This window comes from Gymnodraco acuticeps, unplaced genomic scaffold, assembly GCF_902827175.1.
Source record: "Gymnodraco acuticeps unplaced genomic scaffold, fGymAcu1.1, whole genome shotgun sequence".
In the NCBI taxonomy this organism is placed as follows: Eukaryota; Metazoa; Chordata; class Actinopteri; order Perciformes; family Bathydraconidae; genus Gymnodraco; species Gymnodraco acuticeps.
Window position 1 is genome coordinate 150407 of NW_022990173.1, and position 19835 is coordinate 170241.

At 41.0% G+C, this 19835-nt stretch overlaps 1 protein-coding gene across 5 annotated transcripts in view; it reads left to right on the forward strand.

Annotated features, from left to right (window-relative positions):
• cep350 (centrosomal protein 350) overlaps positions 1 to 19835 on the forward strand; it is a 132710-nt gene that overhangs the window by 90155 nt on the left and 22720 nt on the right. For 2 of the 5 annotated variants that reach the window (XM_034217724.1, XM_034217726.1), the window contains exons 28-36: positions 45 to 190; positions 3456 to 3578; positions 6365 to 6603; positions 8764 to 8942; positions 9495 to 9573; positions 12219 to 12391; positions 13029 to 13153; positions 13236 to 13291; positions 14721 to 16319. In XM_034217724.1, coding sequence (XP_034073615.1) covers positions 45 to 190; positions 3456 to 3578; positions 6365 to 6603; positions 8764 to 8942; positions 9495 to 9573; positions 12219 to 12391; positions 13029 to 13153; positions 13236 to 13291; positions 14721 to 16042 — 2442 coding nt within the window. In that variant the 3' untranslated portion in view covers positions 16043 to 16319. Of the gene's footprint in view, positions 1 to 44; positions 191 to 3455; positions 3579 to 6364; positions 6604 to 8763; positions 8943 to 9494; positions 9574 to 12218; positions 12392 to 13028; positions 13154 to 13235; positions 13292 to 14720; positions 16320 to 19835 lie in introns of those variants that run through there. The other 3 variants (XM_034217728.1, XM_034217725.1, XM_034217727.1) reach the window with 3 other exon arrangements.

The following is a 19835-nucleotide window of genomic DNA, read 5'->3' on the forward strand; positions in this document are numbered from 1 at the left end:
AATATATGTATACATGCATAATTCTGTGTTTTCCTTCCCTCCAGGAGACCCCCGTGTCAGAGACCCCCCTCTCAGAGTCAGCCTCCCCCAACATGAGACGCAGCCCCTCCCCCCCGCTCTCCATCTCTGGAAGTGAGACCAGCAGCATCATGCAGAAGCTCAAGAAGATGCGCTCCCACACGGACGAGAAGTAAACTCTCTTATTTTTAAACAGTTATTTGGTTTTTTCTCTGTTCTGGTTTGAGAGGTGAATTATCTCAAGTCATGCTTCATCATAAGTGTTTTTAACTCCAGCCCTGTGGTGCTGTCTTTACGCTTAATGTCAGCTCCTTCTGTGCTTATAAGAATATTTTCCAACTCTTTCAGTTTTGATTTTGTCTTGGTCCTGATTCAATTAACTTTAAACACATATTATATGTTCACACAGAATTTCAGAATCAGAAATCCTTTCCATGTCCCGCATCTGGGAAATGATTCAGAGTTTTACAGAAGAAGTGACACCGCAGATAAAAGGCAAAACAAGGACAGCTAGCATCCTCTATCAATACACATAAAGATAAAGACACACAGGCACTCATGCATGGTGAGAAATAAAGAGCAGAGTTTAATGAACATATGAAGGTGTGATTATTGCTGAGTGAAGGAGCAGCAGAATAACCAAAGTAGCATGCTCTTTAAGGACTCAGTTCTTCCATAACACTTCTGCACAGTTAACACTCACTGTAGCCCGCAGTAAGTAGGGAATATTGCCTCGTTAAAAAGTGCAATTTCTATGTATTCAGTCCAACGGGTCCGAAACGCTAAAATCCCAAACATAGAGTCTTTACTTTAACAGGCAACTAAACTAATGAAGACTAATCAGTGCATGCCATCTTTCTTCTGCTGGATTGTGTGGATGGGAAGAGAAGCATGCTCCATGTTGTTCTCCCTTTGATCCAAAGCCCGTCCCATTAACTTGAGTTTTTAACCTGTAACCCTTTGTAGGAATATTTGTTGAAACATAAAGTAAAGCAACAACATCAGAAACTATTAAATCCAACCTTTTAAAAGACTATATAGATCTGGAACAAAATGAAAGTAAAAATATTGAAAGACGCAATCGTTGGAACTGAAACTTGACATGTCAAAGGCACCGTTATTTTCCAGATAAGAAAAACATTGGCTGTGCATTCAATCATTTTCATTGCACTCATTTCCCCTCGACGAGTAGCTTCATGTGCAGGTGGTTCCTGTGCAAACTGTTACCCTCTCACAGCTCAGGTGCTGCAGAGCCTCTCGTGCCAGCGCAGCTCCAACAAGTGGGTCAATTGTTCTGGGCTTTAGGATTTATTTATTTAGGATTTATAACTTGGCAACAGATCACAGACCCTCGATGGTAGCACTTCGAACAAATCTAGACCTAAGGAATGTCGAAGTTAAACAGAAACTCAAAAACAGATATTTGTGTCAGAGCATGCTCTTGTGCTTGCTTGCTTTTTTATCAAACTAAAATGCTTCTGGGCTATCCTCTTTCAGTCTTTATTACCACTGTCCTGCTGTTAATCGAAGCAAACATGTACGATATATATTTGTCTTGACGTAACACTAACAAATTGTAATCCCTGCATTGTATTTTGTTCAAAAAACGACTGAAAACTTTTAACCCCCTCAATAAACAGGTTTGGCAGTGATCAGTGGGATAACCAACCCCCTATGCTTGATGCCCTCATGCTAGCTCAAATATTCATGATCTCCTAATAGAGTGGTGCAGGAATGAGTCCTAAAACCCGGACATTAATCAGCGTTTTACCACTTCCTGTCCCCTGGTCTGGAGGTCAATGGTTTTCTGAATGGTTGTTATCCTGAAATAAGGTCTGTGGTTAACTCAAGCTGAAGAGATTTACACTTTTTGTGCTAAGACATAAAATACGTCAGTAAATACCCCACTGGTGGATTTAAAAACGAAGGTTGCTAACAAGTGTCTAAAGGAGACGACTAAACATCTTCACGCCCAACATTAGCCACCTTTAGCTTAGCGGTGGTGACGTGAAGTCATGTGACCGTGCTGTGGATCCTTTATAGCCCAACATTAGCCACCTTTAGCTTAGCGGTGGTGACGTGAAGTCATGTGACCGTGCTGTAGTTCCTTTATAGCCCAACATTAGCCACCTTTAGTTTAGCGGTGGTGATGTGAAGTCATTTGACCGTACTGTAGTTCCTTTATAGCCCAACATTAGCCACCTTTAGCTTAGCGGTGGTGACGTGAAGTCATGTGACCGTGCTGTGGTTCCTTTATAGCCCAACATTAGCCACCTTTAGCTTAGCGGTGGTGACATGAAGTCATGTGACCGTGCTGTAGTTCCTTTATAGCCCAACATTAGCCACCTTTAGCTTAGCGGTGGTGATGTGAAGTCATGTGACCGTGCTGAAGTTCCTTTATAGCCCAACATTAGCCACCTTTAGCTTAGCGGTGGTGATGTGAAGTCATGTGACCGTGCTGAAGTTCCTTTATAGCCCAACATTAGCCACCTTTAGCTTAGCGGTGGTGACGTGAAGTCATGTGACCGTGCTGTAGTTCCTTTATAGCCCAACATTAGCCACCTTTAGCTTAGCGGTGGTGACGTGAAGTCATGTGACCGTGCTGTAGTTCCTTTATAGCCCAACATTAGCCACCTTTAGCTTAGCGGTGGTGACGTGAAGTCATGTGACCGTGCTGTAGTTCCTTTATAGCCCAACATTAGCCACCTTTAGCTTAGCGGTGGTGACGTGAAGTCATGTGACCGTGCTGTAGTTCCTTTATAGCCCAACATTAGCCACCTTTAGCTTAGCGGTGGTGACGTGAAGTCATGTGACCGTGCTGTAGTTCCTTTATAGCCCAACATTAGCCTCCTTTAGCTTAGCGGTGGTGACGTGAAGTCATGTGACCGTGCTGTAGTTCCTTTATAGCCCAACATTAGCCTCCTTTAGCTTAGCGGTGGTGACGTGAAGTCATGTGACCGTGCTGTAGTTCCTTTATAGCCCAACATTAGCCTCCTTTAGCTTAGCGGTGGAGACGTGAAGTCATGTGACCGTGCTGTAGTTCCTTTTATATCCTAACTTTTTACTTCAGAAATCATAAGGTGGTGTTAATATTTGGAGATTATCCTGCTGTATGTTTCATAAACGTTTGTTCGGCACAGAGATTAGTTTCTGCAATTATGGGGGAACATTTTTTGTCGAGAGTCCTTACTATGCTAACTTCCGGGTTGTCCTACGATAACATGTCCTCCCTGCACCACTCTATACATATCCATATTAAAAGCAGAACACATTGGGCGTATCAGCTCACCTTTGCTCATATCACTCTTCTCTCTCCCTCCTCCCTACGTGTCTGTTCCCTCTTTGTGTTCTTAATGTTTCTCCCTCCTCTCACATTGTGTGTGTTGTGTGTCTCCATGCCCATGTGTGTGTGTCTCCTGTGACTGTGTGTGTTGTAGACTCTGCTCTCCTGTCCACTGCTTCTTCTCTGTGTTCACGGCTCACCACTGGGCCTCCCTCAGTGTCTGTCTTCCCAACCTCCACCCTAAATTCCAGATTTTTATCTACAACCATTTGGTCAGGTACTGTACAGAGCTCTCTACCTCTATCCCAGCACCTCCACCTAATAACCCCCTCCCCCCACCCCATGGAACATGCTTGTGTTCACCCACTGGCACTGGGACCTTTAGGGGTGGGATGGTGATTGTTGACTGATTGGGTTTGTTTCCAGGAAGTTGGGGGAGGAGTTTGAGTGAAAGCTTAAAGGGCCAAAGGAAGGCTGCCTTTTGTCAAATAAACGTACCTTTTAACAACAATAATTATCATCAGATACAACAGACGTTTAATAAGCAATATACATTTAATTTCAGATAGAAAATGGAGAAGAAGGCAACATGCTTAACTGGCCTTACCCCAACATTTAAAACATATTTTTTAGGCTATATGTATTGCCTGTACTGTCTGCAAAGCATTCTGGTTTTGGGTGACTTTGAACAAAATAAAACAGCCTGTTAAATCAAATATTCAAGGTAGGGTTGCCCAATTAATTAAAATGATATCTAAATCGCAATATGGACTAGTGCAATATCCAATTCAGTTTGTTGGAGCTGTGTAGGAACAGTATTCTACAGACTGAATTAAAAGCCCTTGTTTGGCACAGATTGTCTTTGAAGAGGCCCTATTCTCCTCTTTGGGGTGTTTCCCTCTCCTGTAGTGTTTTCCATTGGTTTTTGTGAATGTAAACGGTCTCTAAAGGCTAAAATCCCAAAGCAAAAAAAGTCCACAAACATAGTGACATCACTATGGAACACTCGTGCTATTGTTGGGCTAGCGCTCCAACAGATTGTAAGTGATAGGCTGAGGGGCGGGACATCTCTAAGCAGGTTGACCAATCACAACAGAGCCGGCCAGCTAACCAATCAGAGCAGACTGGGCTCTGGTTTCAGACAGAGGGTGAAAAGACGTAAAAGGGCCCCTTTAAAATAATCGCACAATTACCATTTTAATGTATTTTTCAATCCTTAATTTGAATAATGTTTAAAAATGAATAAGTTATTTGTTCTCAACGCTGCAGCCCTACCTGATGCATTAAACACTCTGGGTGACATTTGATCTCCTGAAGGTTAAAGGTTACGTCTATTTCGATAGGAGCCTTCCTTGTTGGATGGGAATCTCAGACTCAGCGCTGGGATGTCTCTGGTTTTTGTGGTGTTCCATCTGTGACTCTTCTCCCCTCCTTTCTTCTTCTAATGAATGCTGCGGTGCATCTCTCTTTACGTCCTTCATATTGCGGCTGCTCATTGATACAGAATGTTTTCAGATTGAACCACACGGAGCAGACAGAGTGCTCCATCTCTTCAATGAGCCCAGTCCATCTTAACTAACTCTTTATTAGGTAACTGTTGCACAGAATTGGATAACAAGTACAGATGGCCAGTGGCTGTAATGGAGTTTGGGAAGGCACTAAAAGACCCTCTGTCCGTCTCCTCTGTATCTGTCCTGTCATCAGTAAACATTAGGGTCAAGAGAAAGGCCTTTAAATCAAATCAGGGCTAAATAATACTGCAGTGTAACGGCACCCAGAGCTGTGGGGGAGCACATTACACCTCACCAGAGATATATGTATTTATAAGAGACTCGGGGTAAGTTGGATTTTAGGATTACAGATGATGTTTGCATTGCAAGACAAAAGAGTGGCTGTGTTTAAGGCTTCCTGCCCTCATTGGTCAGGGGTTTACAGTAAATGGAAGTCAATACTAATGACTAATGCACTCATATTGTTATTATTTAAGTCTAGATACCGATACCTGCTACGCTGTTCCAGGCAGACACTCTGCACAGCCTGGGTGTCCAAAAGAAAGAGAAATATATTGTAAATAGTACAAAAAAAAGACACCTTTTTAAAGCAATATTAATAACAGTAATTACTTTTAATTAAACAAATAAATAATAATACATTTCATTTATAAAGCGCCTTTCAAAATATTGAAATACAATTTCGCTTGAGAAGTTCTAATTACCAAAATAAAAAGAACACATCTGTATTATTGCTTATCCCTCAGTCAAACCTAATTGTTGTATATTATAGTTATATACCTTCTTTCCCCTGTTATTATTTACATTTTGTAATCAAATGTATCACGAGTAATGTTATATATTTATGCTGCAAAAGCACAGTAAACCATCGGATGACATTTTTCCACAAATTTATCAAAAACTCCAAAAAACAATTGAACTGCATTAAATTAATGTCAACATGTAATCATCATTAATTTATCACAACAGGCTGTAGAGCTTGTTGGTGTATGCATCTTGTAATAAACAGATGACATGTTTGTTATTAGCTTCCAGCTGCTGACGTAGTAAGAACAGACTAAAACATCACTATAGATATGAACTGAATAGATCTGCTCCATTGTGTTTATCAAAGAGACATTCATACAGATGTAACTGCCTTTTTAAACCTTTCCTATCTTGTGAAACTCATATGTTTGAGGTGTGTGTTCCTGGGTTTCAGTCTGACGCATGAACCTGACGTGTGTGTGTGTGTGTGTGTGTGTGTGTGTGTGTGTGTGTGTGTGTGTGTGGTGTGTGTGTGTGTGTGTGTGTGTGTGTGTGTGTGTGTGTGTGTGTGTGTGTGTGTGTGTGTGTGTGTGTGTGTGTGTGTGTGTGTGTGTGTGTGTGTGTGTGTCTCCAGGTGTTTCGGGTCTGCTTGCTTCAGCGATGTCACATTTAAACATCCCTTATGCTAAATCTCCTACTTCTCCTCTCTCTCTTCACTGCCTCCTTCACCAATCACCCCTCGTCTTTTTCACTTCCTCACCTCCTCATTACCTTCCCTCCTTCATTCTGACCTCCACCTTTTTAGGTTCCTGACGAAGCGAGAGCAGGTGCTGATGCAGAGGCGGCACCATGCGGAGGAGCTGCTGCAGTGGAAACAGCGCCTGGATCGAGAGGAGGCCGAGGTCAGGAGGATGGAGAAGGAGGCGCTGGCTTTGTGGGACAGAACAACATCTCGAGACGGGGCGGAGAGTCGGGAGAACGAGGTTTATGACATCAGCCCGAGTCTCCGTCAGAGCTCAGAGCCCAGGACTGACAGCGAGAAAGGTGAACACAGCAGGGTGTCTTTAGAAATGGATTCATTACAACCTTAAAAAAGTACTGTATCGAGAATAGTACTAGTATTTAGGTTCGATGAGGAATATGTTCAGAGTGACAGTCATTGCAGAAAAAGCCCTTTTTTAAATATCATGAAATATATATCTAAAAAAGTACAACATTTGCTTCCAAAATATGTTGGAGTAGAAGCATAAAATGAAAGAACTCAGGTAAAGTACCTCAAATGTGAACTTAAAGTGGACCTATCATGCTATATTTGAAACATATATTGTAGGGCCATACCTATATAAAACATGCCTGTGAAGTTTTTTTTTCAAAATACCAAACAGATCCTGCATTTTAGCCGTGCCTCATTTCGCTCTATTTGCTCTTTTCCAGCCCTGTTTTTGCAAAGGCTGATTCTGTGGCTACAGCGCCACTTACAGGCCTGGCATATGTACTACAGCGTCTCCAGCGCTTTCGAGCGGTCTCTCATTCCCCTGATAGGTGGAGAGTTGCCCATATAGGCGGAGCTCCCCGTTTCTGACGTCAGAACAATTTCAAATCTGTATCAGATCCGTTGCAGCCCCGTTTTTAGAGATTTGGGTACGGAGGAAAAGAGAGGGTTGTGGGGACACATATTCATGTATACAAGACGTACACAAGTGCATTTTGCATGATAGGTCCCCTTTAAGTAAATTCACTTTCCACCTCTGACAACAGAACATTGTGACCTTAGAAAATAAGAAACCAAGATATTTAGGATCAGAAATGATTTTATTTATAGGAAAACCTGCCTTTCATGACACTCAAGGTATTAGAGAACAGAACAGTACGGCTTATAGAGAAGAGAACATTTTTCAAAGCAGTTAGAAATATGTAAAAAGTCAGGAATTTAAAAAGTGATAATTTTGAAAAATAAATCCGAATTTTTTGAAAAACTCAGAACTTTTTTTCAAACATTTTATTTTTGTAAAAAAGTGAGAATTGTGAAAATAGTCAGAATTTGAACAAATTTGAGAATCTTGAAGAAAAAAAACTGGATTTGTGGAATTTTTAAAAGAAGATGTTAAGGGCCACGTGTAAAGTTTAGATTCACTCTTAAAGTATTAGCTTAGAGCAGGGGTTCCCAAACCTTTCAGCCCACGACCCCCAAAATAACAGTGCCAGAGACTGGCGACCCCTGTCAACGTGGGGGGGGGGGGATTTGTCAACAGGGTGGGGGGCCTCGCTGCGGGGAAATTCTACAGATGGCCAGTCCGCCCCTGACAAATGTCTATGCACACGTTATTATAAATGATAAAAAAATAATTAATAAATTGTTTTTAATTATCAATTTTGATTTTGTAATCATCTCGCGACCCCCACTTTGGGAACCCCTGGCTTAGAGAACAGAACAGCTTACAGAGAAGAGATAACATCTGATCGACTCAGATTTTATAAAATGAGAGAATTATGAAAATAATCAGAAATAAAAAATAATTACCGAAATTTGAGAAAGAAAAAAGTCAGAATTTTGAGAAATTTTGATAATTTTGAGGAAAATAACTGGATTTGGGGAATTTTTAAAATAAGATGATTAGGGCCACGTGTAAACAAAATAAAATAGATTCCATAAAGCAGATTCAGGCAGTAGGCGTATCGATTCACACTCAAAGTATTATCCTACAGAACTTACAGAGAGAACAGCTGATACCAAACATTCAAAAAAGTTAGAAATATGTAAAAAGTCGGACATTTTAAAAGTGAACACTTTTTCTAAAAATGTTGATTTTTCTAAAAAAGTGATAATTATGAAAATAGTCAGGAATTTTTCCAAAAGTGACATTTTTATCAAAAAACTGAAATATTTTCTAAAAAGTTAGAAATATGTAAAAAGTCAATAATTTTAAAAAAAGTGACCATTTTGAAAAATAAATCCGATTTTTTTTGAAAAAGTCAGAACTTTTTATCAATCATTTTATTTTTGTAAAAAAGTGAGAATTATGAAATAGTCAGGAATTTGTAAAAAATATAGAAATTTTAAGTAAAAAAAGTCTGAATTTAGAAAAAATGGGGAATTTTAAATGATTGTGAAAAAAGCAGATTCAGGCAGTAGGCGTATAGAGAGAACAGAACAGCTTACAGAGAAGAGAGAGCTTAATATTTTCTTGTTTCTTGTGTTTTCAGAGTATGTGAGTGAGGACTGTTCCTCAGTGACTCCTGACTCCAGCGTCCACACGGAGGGACCACAGACAGGAAGTCCAGCTTCAGATCCACCTGCTTCAAACCCTGAAACTCCTTCAGGAACCTCCGTGCAGAACAGCCCTGCAAACTACAGCCAGGACTTCACCTCTCCCAGCAGACAGGTACGCAGACTGTGAATATAATGCAGTGTTTACATCCATTTCTTTGGGTACAGCCTCGCTAAAAGAGAGATACTAGTTATATTACCAGAGTATTCAGTATTATGGCGTATTGTTTAAATGTGTTGGAATAAGTAGGAGCAGGTAGCAGGAGTTTAGTGGTCTTATGGCCTGAGTCTGTGATGCCGCCATGTCGCAAAGAAACCTACTTTGGTCGATATTGGAAAGTATTTACCATGATTTTTACAAAACACTGTAAAAAACAAATAGCTTAAATACTAATTAGGATATCAATCGTCTTTGAAATGACTAATTGCCAGGATTGAAACTCTGACGTGGACGAACTTCAGTCAAATTCATTCAATAAAACTCATATATGATGCTGTGTGGGTTATTAATAGTCCATCATGTTATACCGGGGACGATGCATTTGCTAGTTTATGTTGCACATCAAATATTAATTAAGGGATGGTTGTAATAGTCCATGTGACTGTGTTGTTATATCCTAATGTCTCTTCTCTTCCTCTCTCCTCCTCTTCCTCCTCCTCTCTCCAGTCTCTGAGAGGAAGCCTCGCCCCCGCAGCCTCTCCTTCACACGGCAGCAAGATGCAGCTCCGAGCCTCCAACCGGACTGGTGAGTTACACACACACACATGCACAGGCACACACACACACACACACACACACACACACACACACACACACACACACACACACACACACACACACACACACACGCACACGCACAGAGACACAGACTGAAAGTGTTATATCTGAGGGGTGTACTATACCTCCAGGTATTTCTCAGAGAAGCAGTTAAAGCATAGACTGTGCACGCACACACACACACACACACACACACACACACACACACACACACACACACACACACACACACAGAGACAGGAAGTGTTGTATCTGAGGGGTGTACTATACCTCCAGGTATTTCTCAGAGAAGCAGTTAAAGCATAGACTGTACACACACACACACACACACACACACACACACACACACACACACACACACACACACACACACACACACACACACACAGAGACAGGAAGTGTTGTATCTGAGCGGTGTATTATACCTCTCAGAGATGGTAAAAGATGTGATGCAGCTGTATTGCTGGCGCTGTGTAGTCCAGCATAATGTAATGCTGCCAGGAATACATTATGGAAGCACTTGGCTGATTCCTAACCTGCTTAGCTGTGTGATGTTGGAGGAGAGAACACTTTACAAAAGAGTCAGTTACTGCATGAGGAAATACAGTTCTGCAGAGTACTGTAGAAAAAGGAGACCCGCTCTATTGGAATCAGTCAGATATCGTAACAGCGCATTCAGAAACAATCGTGAATTTAGTTTTGGTCATTTTGGTAATAAACAAAATCTCGGCCTTCAGAATATCAAACTTTACATAAATACATTTTCACCATTCACCGGGTGATGTCACTTTTCGCCGAACTGCATTGTGGGAAACAGCTGCTTGTGTGTCAGGGGCGGGAGATTCATGTGATTGGTTGTGTGGACGGGCTGTAAGAGTTAGACCTAACACACTTAGCTATTTGATCTACCTCTGGAGAGAGAGAGATATAGATATAGATATAGATATAGATATAGATAGATTGGAAGCGCTAGTGAATGAGCCCATTAAACTGAGTTTTAAACATCACTTGAAATGGAAGATCCCCATAGGCCCCGCCCACTCGATTGGATCGGATACTGATTCCGGCGATCGGCCCCAAAATTGGCGATCCCTAGTCAGAATTAGGGATGGGAACGAATATTCAAAATTATTCAGGTATTCGAATAATTATTAATTTTTTTATTTATTATTTTTTGTTGGGAGAGATGCCTAAGTTGATTACATATTATCAAATTGAATAATTCAATGTACACGACATTGCCATAGCTAAGTGTGTTAGGTCTAAAGGTGTGTTTTGCTCCGCTCACCGGTCCCTCACAGCGGGCAGAGCTGCAGGTGCTGATCTCTCTCTCTCGCGTCCGGTTAGACTTCACTCGCGTTTATGTCCAAATCCATCAGATTTAGCTAGTTCTAGCTAATGATATGGCTGCTGCCTCTCCCTACACACAGATCACGCAGACTCAAACCTCATCTTATGCCCAAATGCGCTCCGCAGCCGTTGCGAGGTTCCGGCGCTAACAGTTCATGAGCGTGCTCCCCCGCCCCCTGACAACACAAGCGCTGCTTGGCACCGTGTGTGACGGCAAAGTACATAGACATTTTGACAGGAGAGATTTAGTTTTGCCGGTATTCAACATATTTTACCAGTCATAGTCCGGTAATTATTTACACTCTAAGAAGAGTCCTACACAACAGACATGGCGTCAAAAAGGAGTAATGTGTGGAAATATTTGGACCAGGTTAGTGAGTGCGGTGTAGAGGTCAAACTATGCCAAATTAAACTTATACATGCTATACCTTGCTATACCCGCAACCTCCGTTCCAGCTGAGAGGGTCTTCTCTACAGCTGGCCTGATTGTGAATCGCCTCCGCACATGAAAGCCTATAGCTGTCAAACTGTGATCACCAGTTCAATACATTTGACTAATTTGACTTGGTTTCTATACTTATTTGAACATGTATTTATTTTTTTCCAAAAGTTATTGAAAAAAAATGTTGGAAAAAAATTTGGGGAATTTTTTTTTTTTACCCAACTTTTTTTTTTTTAATAATAATGCATTACATTTTTTATTAGAGCGCTTTTACAGGTGCTCAAAGCGCTTTACACACATTACACATATTAGACATGTAAGAGTCATTACGGCGGACATTACCCACAGGAGCAAATGCGGGTAAAGTGTCAAGGACACAACGGCCTGACGCAGTGGCGGCCGAGGCGGGATTCGAACTGGAGTTCACCAACGCCCCTTGATCTGATGACCAACGCTCTAACCACTGCGCCAAAACCGCCCCTTTTTATAGGATATGTACATTTCGGTTAACCGGTTAACCGTTTTTTGGGGGGTCGAATATTCGAATATACATTTGCTTTCAAATTCCCATCCCTAGTCAGAATGTCTCTGGGTGTTGAAGTGACTGAGCAGGTCACAAAAGTATTGTTTTCAAATCTTTGTGATACCTACTTCATCGTGTACGAGCCAAAGCATCGTGCAACTAATCAAACGTCCTGTAAGCTCTTAAGAACTGGGTTTGAGTTCGAGTCGGCACAGAGTTGGATTACTTTTCCTAATCACAGATCTGCCTCTGCTCTCACATTCTCACTGTGATTTCTTTCTCTCTCTTTTTGATCAAGACCTTCCTCCAGAGCACATTTCAGACCAGAGTGACATAGAGAGCCGAATCCGGGGTCTGAAGGAGGAAGTGAGGAAGAGGAAGTTTATGGCCTACCAGCTGAAGAAGGAGCAGAAGAAGAGACACAAAGAGCACCTGAAGGCGCAGGAGGCCAGCCTGCTGAAGCAGCTGGAGGTTTGTGTGTGTGGGGGGGTGTGTGGGGGGGGTGTGTGTGTATTATAAGCAGATTTTTGAATTGCATTTTATTCTCATTTTAATATTGTTTTATTCCTTTTTTTAATTATTATTATTTTAGATTTTATTTCTTTATTTTTCATTCTAATTGATCTCTTTATTTTCTTCCTTTTTTCGGATTATTCACATATATATATTTTTTTATTATAATAATGTAATTATTTTTTTTATTTTTTTTAATTATTATTATTAATTTATGGATTTTTAAAAATTATTATTTATGGATTTATTTTTGTATTATTAATATTTTAGTATAATTTTAATTCTTGTTTTATTTCTTTTTTTATTATTAATTTATATCTTTTTTTATTCTAATTTAATTAGTTTTATTCATTTTTTTAAATTATTAATGTACATATTTTTAATTATTTGTATTATTATAATTGTATAATAGTTTTTTTCATTTTTATTATTATTTTGTATTTATAAAAAATGTTATGATTCTGCATTTCCACGAAGTGTTCTTTCCCGTCACAAAGCTATGTGTTACCTGTGAAGAGGGAAATACCTGTTGTGTATGAAAAGTGTTTTATAAATAAAGATTTGATTAACTTTGATTCTCCCGTTTTCCTTTCAGAGCTACAACAACTTCATAGAGAAAACTAAAGCAGAGCTGAACAAGAAGCCGGACTCAACGCCTGATAACTCCCAGATCAGAGATTCAGTCGCAGAGCAGACGAGCATCACAACACCTGCTGACAGGTAACAGAAGCACCTGGAAACACAACAACATGTCTATTACTGTAATATCACGTGGGTGTTCAATTAAACGCTTCTCTCTCAGGTGTGAAACCGGCACCATCTCTGGAAGGACGCACATTGAGGCTTCATTGGATCACAGTGAGTTATATAATCATCATAACTAATATATGAGACCCGCGCTGTTGAAAGCAGTCGTATTTCCTAACGGCTTATTCCGAGATTATCGTGGATTTACGTCAAAAACTGTTTTGGTAATTTGGGGGTTTTGGTTGATTTTAAACAAACAAAGTCTTAGCTTTCAGAATGTCAAAATGTTATCGCCAAATTCAGACGATAAATACATTCTGGAAGCTTATAACGACAGGGTTCAGCGTCTCCTTGCAATCCCGACGTCTCCTTCAAATAAGGAATGATATTAAAAACGGAAGGGATTTGATTTCAGATTAAAAAATATAATCGCCGTACGATGACGAGTGAGGAACGGAGCTATTTAACGGCAGAGGCATTTCTGTAATAGAAATGTACCACGGGTGTGTTTGTTTTCTCGTGTGTGTTTTCTCAGGAAATACACACACACACACACTTTCTTACGCCTGACTTTTCCTCATTCAAGTAAAAAACATCCTCTTCCTCGAAGCTGCTAGCTTGAAAATGTGTTGGATCAGATCTACGTTTATTGATCCCAGTTCGTCACAGCAGCATAAAGTTAACCTAACCATTGCAATAGATGGATTTCTGTGAACAAGAAGCTGCTGCTTGTTGATCATAATGAGGAGCAGTTTGCTAACAAGCTTTTCTTAAAAGACAAAACGATTTCAGAATCAAAACGAATCCAATGGCGGTCCTACGGGTGGACAAGGGGTATTATCTCTGGAACCCCCTCCTAAAATAATGCTCTGACGGTACGTCCACACAGCAGCTTTAAACAAATCTTCCACCGCTTCTCTGCACATTGACTTTGAATGGGGATGACGTCACTTTGCCTCGCTTTTCGCCGAACTGCATTGTGGGGGAGCGAAGCGAAGATTTCCAGGATTTCCAGGATTCAAAAGTTGAGCAATGTTCAACTTTTGAAGCTGAGCTGGAAGCGTCAGCCAATCAAATCCCGTTTATGCAAATCTGACAGTAGAAGCGCTAGCCAATCAAACCGCGTGTAAGCAGGGAGAGCCAGACCGCAGTTCATTTCCTCATATTCCAAACGAGAAGTTACGGTAGCAAATCACCCGGTTCTTTACGACCAGAACTATTAACGGGATACAAACCGGAGGAACCAGGCATGGAGGGAGGTGGCAGAGACAGTGGGTGAAACTGGTAGGTTTTCACCTGTTTGGGGAGTTTATATATATATATATTGCTCGCATAAAATCCCCGGGGTTTTTTGCTTTGTATGTCGGGGGCGGGAGATTCATGTGATTGGTTGTTGGTCGTGTTGCTCGCAAAAAATCCCCAAGCTTTCAGACACGCCCAGCTCCAAGATTTTCAAGATTTTTTTAAAACTGCTGTGTGGACGTACCGTAACCCTTTTACAAAGACATTCCAATATTAATAATACTGTGATTTCTTCCCGTTGCGACAGATGCCGTCCCTCAGCCTGACCTCAGCAGACCCTCCTCAGTTCCTGAAGAGTTGTCTGATGAAGATCCCCCGACTGTGACTCCCACCCCGGTGCACGGCAGCCCTCAGAGATCCTATCATGAGCCGGAGGTGAAAGTGAGCTCAACGTTTGAGGATCAACCGTCTGAGCGTCTCCTCGTCTCCAAAGCATCTGTGACCCTAGAGGAAGACAAAGAGTTAAAGACGAGGGAAGCATCTGAAGCTGAGAAATCTAACATCATCACCTCTAATAATAATTCAGCTGCAGAGGAACTCAATCTAAACGATAGATCTGCATCCAGTGACTCCTTCTCCATTAAAGACGTGGAAGGCTCGTCTCCCAGAGCAGACGCTTATCACGATGACTTTGAGTCTTCAGTGGATTCTTCTCCTAGGGATCACGACTCCAAACCTGCTTCTCAGATCTCCAGAAAGGACGAGGAGGAAGTGGAGGAGGAAGTATCTGAAGATCTGAGTCACCGTTCGGGGACGAGTGGAGCGAGCCGTCATTCTGCGAGACTGCTGGATTTTCAGAACAACGCAGAAGAATCCAAACTTCTCCACTCGCCTCCCTCTCCCGTTAGAGATGAAATGCTTAGCTTTAATATCGGGGATCGAGTTCTTGTCGGCGGTGTTCAGCCGGGAACGCTGAGGTTCAAAGGGCCGACCAGCTTTGCTAACGGTTATTGGGCCGGCGTGGAGTTAGATAAATCCGAAGGGAGCAACAACGGCACCTACGACGACGTGGTTTACTTCGAATGCGACAAAAGCCACGGCATCTTCGCTCCTCCGGACAAAATCTCACACCTGCCGGACAAGTTTGAGATCTACGCCGACACCACGGAGGACGAGGACTCCTTCTGTGACCCTCTGTCGGAGAAAGGGGATAAAGAAACAAAAAAGGGGGGGCGGGACTCCGAAAAGAGGAATGAAAATGAACCAACATCTAATGATTTCAATAACTCCGGAGATAAAAGAGTTACGGACATATCGAACAATAATGTCAAAGAATCCAAGCATCCTATTTCTAATGGCACGGACATTATGCTGCATTTTGAAGATGCACCCACCACCCTCCTCATCTCTGATATCGACCTGGGGAAGCAGAACCAGAAGGAGATCGCCCCCCGTGTGGAGAGAGAGGAGATCTCCCCCCGTGTGGAGAGAAAGGAGATCTCCCCCCGTGCGGAGAGAAAGGAGATCGCCCCCCGTGTGGAGAGAGAGGAGATCTCCCCCCGTGCGGAGAGAAAGGAGATCGCCCCCCGTGCGGAGAGAGAGGAGGGTCGACTCACGTGAGGTGAAAGTGTCTGAGGAGGGGAAACAGAAAGCGTTACTGGACTCGGTCGCAGACCAGCTCCTCAACAACTTCATGACGGACACGGTGGCGCAGTTTGCTGAAATTAAAAGGGCTAAAGAGCAAAAGATAGACGCCTCCAATCAGATGAACGGAGAGGAAGGTGTTGATGAAGAGGAGGAGGAGTGGTTCCCATCTGTTCAACAGAAGGACGGGCTGCCCTTCTTCCTGCCTTCAGAGAAAGAGGAGATGACGTCTCCAGAGCTGTGCAACCAACCTGTGAGTGTGAACATCTGATTCTGACGTTATCATTAAATATACACATATTGTACCATTCTACTAATAAGACGCGTAACAACATGTGAGTGAGCAGAAACCCCACATGCGTCATTCAGATGACTTTAGTGTCCACTATATTTACTGGAAAGGCTCATTTTGCAAATAAAACAACTCGTACACAGTATAAAACATAAAACACACAAAGAATGCATCTTAAAATGACTAAAGTGGCTGCAGTAACGTTGTATTCAGTCCTTAGATGCTCAGTTGTAGTCAAATAAATAATTGAGTCTACATTGAAATTAGGTGATAGTGCTTTACATGTAAAACTAAATTGTTGTATTCATTTGTAAACCTCAAATGTGTCATTCAGATTACTTTAGTGTCCATTAGGTTTCCAGAAAAGGCTCATTTGGCTCAGCTAGCAATACAGAAAACACAAAACAAATGCATCTTAACGTCTTAAAGTGACTGTAGTAAAGTTATATTCAGTACTCAGATACTCAGTTTAGTCAAATAAAACATGTTATATACATTTAATTTAAGGTTATAGTGTAAAACAATTGTTGTATTCTTAATTTGGAGAATTAATATTACAGTTTGCACACTTTAATATCGCGCTATACAGTTATCCATCTTTATAGATTTTGTCCGTATGATGACACACAACTGTGGAAGAGGATTAAGACCAATAATAACTTTTTATTTTAGTTTTTAATCAACAAACAGCCAGACAGACAACGCAATAGCAGTTGGCAAACAAGTTAGGATGACAACAGTGTGATTTGAGTCCGACAGGATAAAAAAAGACAAAATAAATGAATAAAACAAAACAAAAAATGGACTGCGACAGGACAACAACAAAGTCAGAATCTAAAGGCTCTGAGTCTAAGTCCATTATTAATACCATAATGCAATTTAGAGATCAAATAATGTGTATAAATGGAACAAAAAGACCAAATATATCAAATAAAATGTTTTATTTTTTAGATCTGACAAACATTTAGTTATATTTTGAGTTATGAGAAAAAAGTCAGAATTCAGAAAATAATATATATTTTCAGAATTCTGAGAAAAACATGAATCTTAGAAAAATCGCTTTAGGTCAGATCTAAAAATATATATATCACGCGTCCATAATCCTCTAAGGAACACAATCAGAGCGAAAAGAGAAACAAAATGGCTGTTTTTTTATTCCAGCAACGCAAACAAATAATATCTCTTCCACTTTTTCCAATCTTCCGAAACTGTGGAATTATTATTATGATGATGTAGAGCAGTGGTTCCCAACCTGGGGTGCGCGCCCCCCCAAGGTCGCAGGAGGGGCGCGCCCCCCCAAGGTCGCAGGAGGGGCGCCAGGCCTCAGATGATTTGAGGCCATATTTAGACTTTTTTTTTTTTTTTTATACTTCAAGTTAGTATTAAAGGCATAACAAGACAGAAATGCATAATTCTTTTTTTAATAGAAATGTTTCTTCTGTGCGTAAACCGTCCAAACCAGGCTTTTCTGGATAAGCGCATGTTTAAAACATAGTCATTGTCCATGCCGGTTTCAGTTGGATTATTTGTCACAGTCGCTCCGATCAGATCGGTCTCCTCCATTTTGATTATGTACGACTTTTGAATCAACAGAAACACATCGGCAAAATCCGGCTTACTTTGAGCATGTGTTTTAAACAGTTTAATGCCTTTGTGAATTGTTTCCACTTCCGCCGTCCTTTAATGTCTTCATACAGCGGGAATCCAAATGAATGAATCCTGAGTCCAATAACCATCAAAGTCACTCCAATAGTGCTCCTTGATTACGCTTTCATCCTCCTTTAACACAATACTTCACATTCATCCAGTTTGTGACAGTAGTTGTAGCTTTTTGAGACTTTTAAACTTCAATTACCGCTGTTGCGCCCCCCCCCTTGTGTGTGTGGGGGGGCGCAACTTCCAACAGGAGTCATTTGGGGGGGCTCTAGGGAAAAAAGGTTGGGAACCCCTGATGTAGAGACTCCAGCCAGTCATGCCGTTCTGAAGTCCCTGACAAACAGAACGTGTTGATTTGACCTGAAGAAGCCTCGTTTTCTGATGTGTGCTCAGACAAAGTCCAGCTCTCTGCGTCCGCACTCTTTATTGGATTTGGTGCTGGAAACGCCGTCAGCAAGAAAGACACATCTTTAGAGTGTGAAACCAAGATTATTCTCACACGTTGTGGCTAGATATTCTACGGCAAGACAAGTTTATTTATAGAGCATCTTTCAGCACAAGGCCAGTTAAAGACATTAAGAGCATTAAGAAACATATGAGAGTGTTTGAGGCTCTCTGGCAGTGAATGGATTGCTTTAGTCGTTGTTATTGTTTTGTTTGATATAAGAAAATACTTTTTTTTTTGTCCGTATACTAATTGTATAGCATTAAAGTTCAAGAAAGGTTTGCGGACAAAAAAAACTGTCTTTTCTTCAATTCCTGTATTTTTTCATTTCGCAGGAAAAAATATCAAAATGTCAGTTTTTTTTCAATATCGTGCAGCGCGTAAAAGTAAATAAATAAAAACACAGAGAACTATTTTAATAACACTATAATTACATTAAAAAAATAGAGAATAACATAAAGCAGTAATTTACATTGAAATAGAGTGCAATCAAATATAAAATATGTGCAGTAAGCAAACCACATATTGTCATTAAAGTGAAACCAAGATTTAAAACCGGACTTGTTCTCACACGTTGAAAGAGGACCATGCATACAAATACATTCATCTCAGAAAAGAGAAGATATTATTTATGCCAGATTTGAGCTAATAGCTAATTTCCACCTGCAGTCCTCAGGCAGGTTCACAACAACCAACAACCACGAACAACATTGCATCATCTCCATCACACACACAATTAGAAAACACGATTTAAAGGTGGGGTAGGTCATTCCCTTCAGAAACACGTTTTGTTATATTCCATGGAATGCTCTTAACATCCCGATAGCAATGAATACATTAAATGCTTTGACAATAATACATAAATAAATGTCATCTGAGCCGGCCCGGCTAAAGTAACTGGATGGCCTACCTGCCTGTCAGCCTCCCATCTGTGCACACACTCATCTCGTGCCCTCATTGGTCATGTGTGCGTTCGTGTGTTGGAGGAGGGGCTCTGTGAGGAAGTCTGGAATTTTTTTCGGTTGCATATTTTCAAATTGTAGCGCACTCGAGCTGGTTTCTCCATTCTTACCAACCCCACCGTTTAAGTACAGGTCAATAAGATAATACATAGTACAGTTAAAAGATAATATTACAATACAGTTGAAATTGGAAAACTCAGATTACAGTGTAGTTAATGTTGGCTTGACTGGTTGCTTAATAGCAATTTGTTTGCACCACAAGAGAAGGATCTTCTAAATCAGGGGTCTCAAACTCAAGGCCCGCGACTTCATTTCATGTGGCCCCGCAAGAGCTTGCAAAGAATACAATATGTTTATTATACGGTTACATGCCACTTTACAGAAGCAGGTTGCCCATAAACTACATGTCCCACA